Consider the following 12712-nt stretch of genomic DNA (forward strand, 5'->3'; position numbering starts at 1 on the left):
GGCCTGTGCTGTCTCTCCAAGGATTGGCTGGCCCTGAAAGGACAGTCTCTCCCGGCCAGACAGCTTTTGAAGGTGTCAAAACCTCATAAAATACAGAAAACACCTGCCAATCCAGGCTGGGAAGAGGGCATTACTCTGTGGACTGCAGCCCTGCCGGGCCCCAGGCACCATGACCACATTCCATGGCAAGAAAGGATCCTGAGGTGGAGGAGATTGGTGTCAGCCCAGGGCCTATACAGGGAGACTGGTGTCAGCCCAGGGCACCCCCACAATCCACTCTCCCTATCCCCACCCCCTGGGGTAAGTCACCCCGCTTCACCCATGTCACTACCTACAAAGAGGCTGGGCTGGGCAGCTGTGCTCAGCCGGCAGGTGACGCTCATTGAGGGGCGCTGCTGACATGCTTTTCTCCCTCTCTGCCTGGAAGTCTCCTTTGCAGGCCCGTCCCCACCCGCCTGTGTCTGAGTGCGCCCAGCGGGCTGGCTCCAGCCCCATGGGGGCACATTTGGATGACTCCACAGGGACCCGGCAGAGTGGTAGGAAGGGAGAACGGGGGAGGGAAAGGTAGGCAGGGGTGAACAGGCCCCTCGGCCCCTCCTAGCGCCCACCCTGTGTCCCTTCTCCTGCCAGCCCTCAGCACACCCACAGAGTCCTGTCCTCCCCAATCAAGTATGGGTCTTGTTTAGGAATTTTTTAAATATCTCACACCTGCCTCTTTTCCCCTTAAACACCCCCATAGCCCTCCACCCCCCAACTCCGCGAAATTGGCTGGCCGCAGAGCAGGCCTGAGCAAATTGCCATCTGCCATGTAAGCGAAGGGCCGGTGAGAGAGCGAGGCCAAGCGGCGCCTCGCCAGCAGGGGGCGCCCGCCCGCCTCCGCGCGCGCCCCGCCCCCGCTCCTCGCGGCGCCGCCTCCATTTCCGCCCTGGGGGAGCGACGGGCTCAGGAACTTCCGGGGCCGCCGCGTGGAGCTGTTCGGCATGGCGGTCTTCTCGGGCCCCGCGCAGCCGCTCCTGTCCCTGAACCCGGAGGAGGACGCCAAGTTCCACCAGGAGGTGGCCCAGGCCCGCCGGCGCGCGACCAAGGTGAGCGGGGCGGCCCCGGCCTCGCCCTCGCCGGCCTCCGCCGCCTCCCGGGGCTCCAGGGCGGCCCTGGAGGCTGCCCCGAGCCGGGGCGGCGGTGCTGATGGGGAGGAGAAGGCCTGGCCGGACGGCGCCTGCGGAGCTGAGCGGGTGGCGCGGGGAGGAAGGAGCCGCCGCGGGAGGGCGCTCCCGCCAGGGCCCCGCGCGGCCGCCCCCGGTGGGCCCCCGGCTGGTGCGCGGGCGACGGGGCTCCAGGGACAGCGCCTGCCAGCTCCCTTCGCTGAGAGGGCCCCACATCCAGTCCCGTCTGCCATGGCTCTACCTGGGCCCCTCACATCCAGTCCCGTCTGCCATGGCTCCAGCCTGGGCCCTCACATCCAGTCCCGTCTGCCATGGTTCCAGCCTGGGCCCCACATCCAGTCCCGTCTGCCATGGTTCTAGCCCGGGCCCCACATCCAGTCCCGTCTGCCATGGTTCTACCTGGGCCCTAACATCCAGTCCCGTCTGCCATGGCTCTACCTGGGCCCCTCACATCCAGTCCCGTCTGCCATGGCTCTAGCCCGGGCACCTCACTTCCAGTCCCGTCTGCCATGGCTCTAGCCCGGGCCCCTCACATCCAGTCCCGTCTGCCATGGCTCCAGCCCGGGCCCCTCACATCCAGTCCCGTCTGCCATGGTTCCAGCCTGGGCCCCACATCCAGTCCCGTCTGCCATGGTTCTAGCCCGGGCCCCACATCCAGTCCCGTCTGCCATGGCTCTACCTGGGCCCTCACATCCAGTCCCGTCTGCCATGGCTCTACCTGGGCCCTCACATCCAGTCCCGTCTGCCATGGCTCTAGCCCGGGCCCCTCACATCCAGTCCCGTCTGCCATGGTTCCAGCCTGGGCCCCACATCCAGTCCCGTCTGCCATGGTTCTAGCCCGGGCCCCACATCCAGTCCCGTCTGCCATGGCTCTACCTGGGCCCTAACATCCAGTCCCGTCTGCCATGGCTCTACCTGGGCCCCTCACATCCAGTCCCGTCTGCCATGGCTCTAGCCCGGGCACCTCACTTCCAGTCCCGTCTGCCATGGCTCTAGCCCGGGCCCCTCACATCCAGTCCCGTCTGCCATGGCTCTACCTGGGCCCCTCACATCCAGTCCCATCTGCCATGGCTCTACCTGGGCCCCTCACATCCAGTCCCGTCTGCCATGGCTCTAGCCCGGGCCCCTCACTTCCAGTCCCGTCTGCCATGGCTCTAGCCTGGGCCCCTCACATCCAGTCCCGTCTGCCATGGCTCTAGCCTGGGCCCCTCACATCCAGTCCCGTCTGCCATGGTTCTACCTGGGCCCCTCACATCCAGTCCCGTCTGCCATGGCTCTACCTGGGCCCCTCACATCCAGTCCCGTCTGCCATGGCTCCAGCCTGGGCCCTCACATCCAGTCCCGTCTGCCATGGCTCCAGCCCGGGCCCCTCACATCCAGTCCCGTCTGCCATGGCTCCAGCCCGGGCCCCTCACATCCAGTCCCGTCTGCCATGGTTCCAGCCTGGGCCCCACATCCAGTCCCGTCTGCCATGGTTCTAGCCCGGGCCCCTCACATCCAGTCCCGTCTGCCATGGTTCTACCTGGGCCCCACATCCAGTCCCGTCTGCCATGGCTCTACCTGGGCCCTCACATCCAGTCCCGTCTGCCATGGCTCTAGCCCGGGCACCTCACTTCCAGTCCCGTCTGCCATGGCTCTAGCCCGGGCCCCTCACATCCAGTCCCGTCTGCCATGGCTCTACCTGGGCCCCTCACATCCAGTCCCGTCTGCCATGGCTCTAGCCCGGGCCCCTCACATCCAGTCCCGTCTGCCATGGCTCTAGCCTGGGCCCCTCACTTCCAGTCCCGTCTGCCATGGCTCTAGCCTGGGCCCCTCACATCCAGTCCCGTCTGCCATGGCTCTAGCCTGGGCCCCTCACATCCAGTCCCGTCTGCCATGGTTCTACCTGGGCCTCTCACATCCAGTCCCGTCTGCCATGGCTCTAGCCTGGGCCCCTCACATCCAGTCCCGTCTGCCATGGTTCTACCTGGGCCCCTCACATCCAGTCCCGTCTGCCATGGCTCTAGCCCGGGCCCCTCACATCCAGTCCCGTCTGCCATGGCTCTAGCCCGGGCCCCTCACATCCAGTCCCGTCTGCCATGGCTCCAGCCTGGGCCCCTCACATCCAGTCCCGTCTGCCATGGCTCTAGCCTGGGCCCCTCACATCCAGTCCCGTCTGCCATGGCTCTAGCCTGGGCCCCTCACTTCCAGTCCCGTCTGCCATGGCTCCAGCCTGGGCCCCTCACATCCAGTCCCGTCTGCCATGGCTCTAGCCTGGGCCCCTCACATCCAGTCCCGTCTGCCATGGCTCCAGCCCGGGCCCTCACATCCAGTCCCGTCTGCCATGGTTCTACCTGGGCCCCTCACATCCAGTCCCGTCTGCCATGGCTCTAGCCCGGGATACACGCGTGGAGCGAAGACATGTGGACAGGTTCGCCGTGGTCCGGGAACTTTCCATGGGGCGGGTTCCAATGAACGGCGACCTGCGACAAAATGGAGGGCCCTGTGTATGTGGAGTTGACAATAGCGTGTTAGAATCCATGGAGTCCTCGTAGAGTCACTGAGCCCCTCCTCCCGCTGAGAAGAGGCTGCTGGGCTGTCTTCGTGGGGCAGGCGCTGAACAGCTGGTCCGTTAGCCCTGCTGCTCCGCGGGTGGACTGAGAGCTAGGGTTTTCCAAGTTTGTTGCAATGTGACTTTTATTTTTATTAAAACAGTATTTCCTTGGTTTTCTATGTCTTCAGAAGCAGAAGCAAGAAAAAGAAAAACTCACTCCCGGAGTCGTTTATGTGGGCCACCTGCCTCCAGCACTTTACGAAACCCAGATCCGCGCCTATTTCTCCCAGTTCGGCACTGTGACGAGGTTCAGGCTATCCCGAAGTAAAAGGGTAAGGTTTCTGTACTGAAGCAGGTTATTTTATTTTTTAAAAGTACATCATCATGGCAGCATAGAGGGCGTGCTCACGTGTTATTCTTAGCAGATTTCACTCCAGAAAGGGTCACAGGTGAGTTTAGAACAGTGATTCCCAAAGTGGTCTATATCGACCCCCAGGGGTCTGTGACAACCTGCAAGGGGTCTACGTCAGCGAAAAAAAAATTTGGGGGTCCATGAAATGAAAATGGGGGTCCACGATAGTGGATCTCAACATACACTGATAGTACCTATTTACTTACATCATATTATCTTATAATATAAAAACATATAAATTATTTATAAAAGTACCTATGAAGTAAAAAACTTATATATGTTTATAAAATTGTGTAAGTTGTAGGATAAAAACCTGCACATAATGATATACCAGTATCATCTTGTTACAAGCATACGCGCAGTAAACATTCTTGCCAATTTTTGTCTCAAAGCTTCGCGAACTTGCACCGACTTGTTCAATTCGTCACTCTATAAATATGAATGTGAGAAAAATACGTTCATTCGTTTCCTGAATCTTGAATAGGAAAGTGCTGAGAAAATATTTAAAAAAATATAAACTGGTAGTTTATCATACAAATTATAGTGAATCAGTGTTATTTTGTTTGAGAATGCCGGAGAAAAGTAGGTACATTATTTTTTATTAAATTTTAACACTAAACTTCACTACAGTTAGAAATTTACAAAAAAATCAATATCAGGTAAGTAGGGGGTCTACCCAAAACGGAAAAACATGGCAAGGGGTCTACGGCACAAACAAGTTTGGGAACCTCTGGGTTAGAACCTGAAACAACCAGAAAAACAACACCCGGGGTACTTTAGGTGTTTGTTTTACTGTAGAAGAGAGTAGTTGCCCCAGATGCTCTAATTACATGCACCATTTTTGGTAAATGAATCGTGTGTCCTGCAGCTACTAAGTCAGCTGCACATGGACTTCAGTTTGAGGCGCAGGTTCACGCCTCTTGTGTTAGCCTCTGTGTATGCCTCCCATCAGAGCAGAGGTGTGTATAGGGGACTGTGAAGAATAGGGACACTGGGGCCGCACTGCCTGTGTTCAAGGCCTGGCTTCCACGGGTTACCAGTTGTCTGATTTTGGGCAACTTAGATAACCTCTCCATGCTTTAGTTTTCTCATTTGCAAAATGAGTGAAATAGCACCAACATCCCAGGAGTATCTGATTAAGATTAGGCAGGGTCATGAATGTGAGGTTCTTACAGAAAGAGCTGTGTGTGTATGTGTGTTATTGTTGTCATCCCTACCTTCTAGTTTGAAAAGGTTGTTTGTTTCAGTAATAGAGGTCATTTTATTTTTTACTGCATACATACACTTTTATTGTAACCATAGGGACCTCTCATTGTTGGAATCTATTTGTCTTGATGCAGTTTTTTCACATTTTCCCACTTGAGTTATAACAGATCAGAGTTAAATTTTATATTTTTTGGCATGTGAGTGCATAGGGTATACATCCATCCTAAAGTCACAGGTATTAAGTTTTGTCAAAGCAACGTCTCAACATTAAAGGGGATTTCAAATTTAAAATGCCCTGGTATTTCTCTAATCCTAACCAAAATAATACATTTTCTCTGTGTGCCTCCTCTTTCCCCCCATTTGTCTATTTGTAATGGTTGCTTATGTGGGTGAGCTATTTCAAATGGCCTGAAGTCTACAGGAGAATGATTTAGTGACTTTTTAGATAGCCACCATTTTCCTTTATCAAATGTCAACTTGCTTCAGTCTTTGTTTTTTCAGAAATAGGTTTTAGGTAGACCTGAGGTCCCTTTTGCCCCCTTCCCTGGTCCTCTGCACCTTCTCCCATGCCCAGGAAATCACTGTTCATGAAGTCCATGTTTTTCATTGCTGTGTGTTTTGGAAATCTTTACTAGTGTGTCAGTATAGATTGTATGGTAGTGTTCTTTCTATCTTTCTGCACTTTCATTTATTCAACTATTTTGAGCTTTATCCATTTAACTCTAGTACATTAATTGTCATTGATATGTACCTCTCCTTGAACATACTCGTTTATTTATCTAGCTCCCCATTGAACATTAGGTTTTTATAATATTTCACTCTTGGGTGGAGCTGCTGGGAACATTATAAGTTTTATAGGAGGAATCAGCACACATTTACATGTATGTGCACATAACTGAAATAAAAGTTCTATGAGACACTGCTTAACCTTTCTGTTCAGTTGTTTAACATGACCTTTCTGACCTAAGTTGATTTGTTGAGTGTCATTATGGGTTTATTAGCCATTAGAATTCCTTCTTCTGTGAACTGCCTATTATCTTTTGCCTTTCTTACTGTCTTTTTCAAAAACTTTTTTTCTGCCTTTTTTGAGCTCTCTTATAAATATTTTTCTTTACAGTAATATCATTTTTTCCCTCAGAATTGTATTTTGAAAATGTTAAAGTCTATAGAGAAGTGGAAAGAACAATAATGTAAAGAGCAACTCTTCCCTGCCCTGGATTCACCTATTATTAACACGCTGACACATTAGCTGTATGTCTCCATAGCTATAAAAACACACACTTTGTTTTACTGAACCTTAGAAGAACGTATCAGTCAAAGACTTTAAATACTTCATCGTAAATCTGCTAGGAATCCGGACACGATATTATAGGAGTCTAGCACAGTGGTCACTAACCGGTAGTTGTGGACTGCTGCTTGTCCGTGAGGTCTGAAAGGTGGGCGACTGCTGGTCCAGCGTGGACTTGCCATCTTCACGGATTCCCCAGTAGTCCCAGAAATCTTCAGCTACCACTTTCCTTACCTGTTGTGGGATCCAGTCACGATTCCTGCATTGCATTTGGTTGGTAGAACTCTCCAGCCTGTAAGATAGTCTCCTTGCCCTTTTTTACTTCCTTTGCTTTTCTTAACATTGGCTACTTTGAAGAGTTCAAACCGTTAATCAATTCCAACGGTGGTTATGGGCTTACCTGTGTGATCAGATCCCAGGATACCTCGAGGTCGGTGGCATGTTCAGCCTTTTGGGGATCTCCCCTTTTCCCACAGCAGTTCCACGTTGTATGCCATAATGTAATTTGCTAAGGGGGCTGGTGTGTTGTTCAAATTAATAGCATTTTAGCAGTTGAGAGTTTAATTGTTTTTGTGGTGAATTTTTAATTGCAGACTGGAAATAGCAGAGGCTATGCCTTCGTGGAATTTGAATCCGAAGATGTTGCCAAGATAGTTGCTGAGACAATGAACAACTACCTTTTTGGTGAAAGACTCTTGAAGTGTAAGTGCGCTTGTCTTCCCGTGGGGCTGGGCACCTGCTGCTGGGTGGCTGTGTGTGAAGGACAGATTGCTCAGCTTTTTGGCCATCCCACCTCATTTCTGGGATGAATCCCTTAAGGATGGCGCAGGGATCGGTTCTAATTAGAATTTTAAAATCTGAAGCAGACTGAGCTGTTGTTTGTGCTGAGATGGAATTGAAGAGTGATTTTAGAAGCACAGAGGCAGAACAACTACCCCACCTTAAAGGGTGTGGAAAGCTTCCCTGAGGAAGTGTTTAGATTAAAATCTGGCCCTAGCCAGTTTGGCTCAGTGGATAGAGCTTCCGCCTGCAGACTGAAGGGTCCCAGGTTTGATTCGGCCAAGGGCAAATGCCTGAGTTGGGGCTCGATCCCCAGTAGGGGGAGTGCAGGAGGCAGCTGATCAATGATTCTCTCTCAGCATTGTTGTTTCTCTATCCCTCTCCCTTCCTCTCTAAAATCAATAGATTGTTGGTGACCTCTGTGTTAAACTCCTATATCGGGTCTGGAGTTGAAATAGGAGTGAGCCAGGTTCCCGGGAGGGGTGAAGGTTGAGATCCTGGCTGTGCGGACAGCACATGCAAAGCTAGAGGTGACTAGTGGTGTCTGCCTATGAGGGACTGTGAGGAGAAGAGCACAAGATGAGGGGGAAGACGAGGGGAGGCCAGGTCTGTGAAGTCCTCATAAATCTGGGAGTTCAGTATGTGTCCTGAGGACAGTGGGAAACCAGTGCCGCCAGCTTGACATCCCAGCATAGCCCTGTCTGGGCCCCAGGGCCCTTCAGAGGCAGAGTTAAGTTTTGGGATGCTCAGGGGGCGGAGGGGTGTGTGACTATCCAGGTACCCAAGTCAGGCACATCTGATCAGGCAGCTGATGAGGCTGCCCAGGCGGCTTCTCTCCAGCACCTCTTCATTTTGGTTCCTCTGCCATGACAGAGTGCCAGCAGCCTTGTTGACAGCATGAGTTCATTCACGGAGAGGAAGGGCTGAGGAGGGTGTCAGAGGACTGCACGTGGGGATCAGTACTATGTTGTACCTCCCCACTTGGTTGAAAACTTGTTTCTTTTTTCACATAGGTCATTTTATGCCGCCTGAGAAAGTACACGAGGAACTTTTTAAAGAGTGGCATCTCCCGTTTAAGAACCCGTCTTACCCAGCAGTGAAACGGTACAATCAGAACCGGACACTTCTTGGAAAGCTGCGGATGGAGGAGCGATTTAAAAAGAAAGAAAAATTACTCAGAAAGAGACTAGCTAAGAAGGGAATTAATTATGATTTTCCTTCATTGGTAAATATTCCTTCAGAAAATATATTTTGTGTTTTTCTCCTTGGAGGTGGGCTTTGTACCTCAGTAGCTGTAACATGATAATGTTTTTTTTTCTGTAAATGTCTAGCTCAGTGCTTACCATGTACTAGAGTTTGACTAAGTTTTTGAGGCACTGCATTTTAAGTTCTTCCTAAAGTGTGTCAGACCAGACCCTATAATCCACATGGTACAGAAAGGAAATTTCAGAGAGGGGTTAGGTTTTAGTTAAGTCACTATTTTTTATTTATTTTTTAAGTCACTATTCAAACAAAACCACAGTGCTTCTAGATTGCTATTAAAAGAGTCCTTACCAGAATTAAATGAAGTTTGGTGTTACATGGTATCGGTAAACAAGACTATAAATTGGCCATCCTTTTTATGCTATTCCAGTTAAAATTTTGTTCTTGTTCTTTTAAATTGGAAATAAAGTGCATATCAGATTCCAGCAGTGTCATCTGTGAATTAAGTGAGCAGGGGTTAGAATAGCCAACCTGCTGGCATGAAGCTGAGTCCGCACAGATGTCACTCAGCAGTCCCCATGTCCTTGCTGGCCGATCCTCCCTCCTGCTCTCCTGGTAGAGAGCTATGTCTTGCACTACAGAACAGAGTGCAGGTCCCTAGGTGTGGCTAGGTAGGTAACAATCTTATTTCTCACTAAATTTTGAGGTTGGCTTGATCTTTCCCAGACCCTTTCAGCTTACTTTCAAACAGCTTCTTGGTAAGAGGTGAGTGGCATCTCTTCCTAAGCTTATTAGGTCTTCTAGCCTTATCCAGAAACTACAAGGCTGATTACCTCCAGTTCCGGTTGTTAATTATTTGCCTAAATCCCAAACATACTCTTTATGTGTTTAAAAGTCTGTGTGCCAGGCAGCAGGCCGTGGTCCTCTTAGGAACCATTTGGAGCTGGTCCTCTAACGCAGGACCCTGGGCCAGCTCAGGTCTTGGCCTCATTTCAACTTTACAGCTTCTGCCCTTCCCAACTCAGCCCCTGTTCTACTTTTTGCCCTTCACTGGAGATCATTCACTATATTTGTGGAGTTTGCTTTTTAAATTGAAATGCTGCTAATAATATGTGTAAGGATCTAATGGTAAGTTAAAAATGTAAATATGTGATATTGCCAGGTAATAACTTCTTTGTGTTGGTTTACTTAAGATTTTACGTAAAAAGGAGAGAAGCAAAGCTTCAAACACTGACCTTCAGAAATCCACAAATAGACAGGTAAGCTTTTCTTTTTTTGCATGCCAGTTGTTAGGGAAAGGTAAATGGGTAAATATATTCCAACTACTAAAACTGATAAATAGAGAAATTGGTGAAGTTTCTTAAACTTTATTGCAGGCTTTACCTAAGAAGAAGAAGAAGAAGGCTTCAGCCACCCCTAAAACTCCCGAGAATACTGTGGATAGCCAGGTGAAATGCGCTTTAATATTTTAAGAATCACGTAGTTTAATTCAAAAGAGGAGAAGCAGTTCCTGCTACTGTCAGTTTGTTAAAATTTCACACTTAGCCCTAGCCGATTCGGCTCAGTGGATAGAGCTGGGCCTGCAGACTAAAGAGTCCCCATGTTTGATTCCAGTCAAGGGTGCAGGCCTGGGTTGTGGGCTCAATCTCCAGTAGGGGGTGTGCAATGATTCTCTCCCATTGATGTTTCTCTCTCTCTCTCCCTCCCCCTTTCTCTCTGAAATCAATAAAAATATTTAGAAAAATTTCTTTCACATTTAATTTGTGACTTTAGCAGATACAGTGAGTTTATTATTGCACTTTGTACCTCTTAAGCAAAGTGACTGAGTTAGAGAGAGGAGGCCACTGTTTTTACAAATGTAAGATTAGGGTTTTCTACCTCATACCCTATAATGGAGCCTATTATATTACAATCTATCATGACTTTTTTTATACTAAGTTTGATAAGCATCTGAGCTCTTTTCTGTGTGATCACACTGAGATAACACTGCACAGCCTGTGAAAATAGAGGGGAGGGGTAAAATCCTTGCTCATGGCCTCCCACACTTTCGTATTATTATCTCTTGTTGAATTTAGGGCCCCACACCAGTTTGTACACCAACATTTTTGGATAAACGAAAATCTGAAGTGGCTGAAATGAATGATGATGAAGATAATGAAATAGTTTTCAAACAGCCCTTATCTGGCATAAAAGAACAAACACAAGAGACTGCAACACCTACAATGTCAAGGAGAAAAAGACGAAGAAAAAGCAATCAGTGATTCGAATGTATTATGAATAATGCTTCTGGGAAATGTGATTTTATTATGAGGACTGTGTATTGGAAGAAACACTGTTGGTTCGCGTCAGTAGGAGGAATTGGTAACTTGCTTGCCTGCCCCAGCTGAAACAGCCACCCTGGTCTCCCAGTTTTCTTCCCAGACTCATACCTGCCTTCAGTGCCTGTCTGCATAGAAGCGTCACCTTTAACTGCAGTGTTTGTTAAATAAAGAAAATAAAACGTTGCTTTGTTGTCTACATGGTTCTCTGTGTAGGCTGTGCATATTTAACCCATAAGGGTATTTTAGACTTCAGCATCCAGTGGTCAAAACTGGACATTTAAGTACAGTGAGAAGGCAATTCAAGAGTGTATGCTAGGATATGTGTATATGGTCGTTTTCCTAATTTCAGTTCTTGGTAAGCTAGTATGGACTACTAACCACTTCAGTATCATCAATGTGGAATTGTATTTAATGGTTTAAACAGTGACCAGCAAATAAATGTGCCTTTTTTTTTTTTTTTTACAATTTATTTGTATGCAAATGGGACTTGGGTATCTTGAAATAAAATAGGTTTTCACCTCAAATATTCTTAATTTTAATTTTCTAATGCCTTTGAAATGTGCTTTTGTACCAACTAATCCACATTCATTGAAAACTGCCATCAAACATTTTTTATCCATTAAAGTGATAGTGGGCTGAGAGGGCAGCATTTGTGGTACAAGACTTCAGTTGTGATAGAGACCAGATGTGGTCCTCTCATTGCTGGCTGCACTACCAATGGCAGTGGCATGTGTCTCAGTACCGTGGGTTTTACATATTTTGATTACCAGTGCATACCTATCCAGTCTGCAGAGAACATGTTCACGGTGGACTGGGTTATTTTATCAATTCAGATGGCAGTGACACATCAGCTGTGCTAAAAGAACACAATATATATAGACATTATCAGACTACCGCAATATTCCCAACGTAAAAAGCAGAAGAATTTAACTTTTTATTTTTATTTTTTTGAATTAAACATTTTAAATGGACTATCTCAGCACAATTTTGTTAATCCTCACCCAAGATACCTTTTCATTGATTTTTAAAGAGTGGAAAGGAGGGGGGAGAGAAGCATTAATGTGGACAAGACATGTCGGTTGGCTCCTGCATGCACCTAAGATACTTGCCTTTGACTGGAATTGAGGCTGGGACCCTTTGGTCCAAGGGCCAAAGTTCTATCCAAACTGGCTAGGACTCTGCAGTTCTTTTACCCAAAAAGTTATGAGGTGGTAATGTTTCCAAGTGGCTCATTAGGCAAGCAAGGAAAGCTCTTTGCCAGTGGTAAGGTAAACTTTGTTTGAGTGCAGCAACTGAAGAAATGTGTCCAATAAAATGAATTTTAAAAAAATATTTTTTTATTGATTTCAGAGTGAGGAAGGGAGAAGACCGAGATAGAAACATCAATGATGAGAATCATTAATTGGCTGCCCCCTGTACACCCCCTACTGGGGATTGAGCCCACAACCCCCGGGAATATACCCTTGACTAGAATCAAACCTGGGACCCTTCAGTCTGCAGGCCAGTCGCTCTATCCATAGAGCCAAACCAGCTAGGGCTAAAATGAACTTCCCCATCCCCCCCCCGCCCCCAAGCATATTTTTAATATATATTTTACTGATTTGGAAGAAGGAGAGAGAAACATCAATGATGAGAGAATCGTTGGCTGCCTCTTGCACACTTCCCACAGGGGATCGAGCACACAACCCAGGTACCTGCTCTAGAGAGAATCGAACCCAGGATCCTTCAGTCCACAGCTTGACACTTGATCCATTGAGCCAAACTGGCTAGGACTAAAATGAACTTTTAAAGACAGCCTTTATCCCT

The 12712-nt window shown here is 48.5% G+C and overlaps 1 protein-coding gene across 1 annotated transcript; it reads left to right on the forward strand.

Annotated features, from left to right (window-relative positions):
* Window positions 1–933: 933 nt before the first annotated feature.
* On the forward strand, window positions 934–11445 carry NIFK (nucleolar protein interacting with the FHA domain of MKI67). Its single transcript, XM_084892550.1, has 7 exons — window positions 934–1085; window positions 3885–4028; window positions 7196–7304; window positions 8396–8607; window positions 9779–9844; window positions 9962–10033; window positions 10661–11445. Exons 1-7 carry the CDS (start codon window positions 981–983, stop codon window positions 10844–10846), a joined length of 894 nt encoding a protein of 297 aa, XP_084748676.1. The 5' UTR covers window positions 934–980; the 3' UTR covers window positions 10847–11445.
* The last annotated feature ends 1267 nt before the right edge of the window (window positions 11446–12712 follow it).

The sequence above is a fragment of the Pipistrellus hanaki genome (genome assembly GCF_964339955.1).
Source record: "Pipistrellus hanaki genome assembly, chromosome: 8".
Lineage (NCBI taxonomy): Eukaryota > Metazoa > Chordata > Mammalia > Chiroptera > Vespertilionidae > Pipistrellus > Pipistrellus hanaki.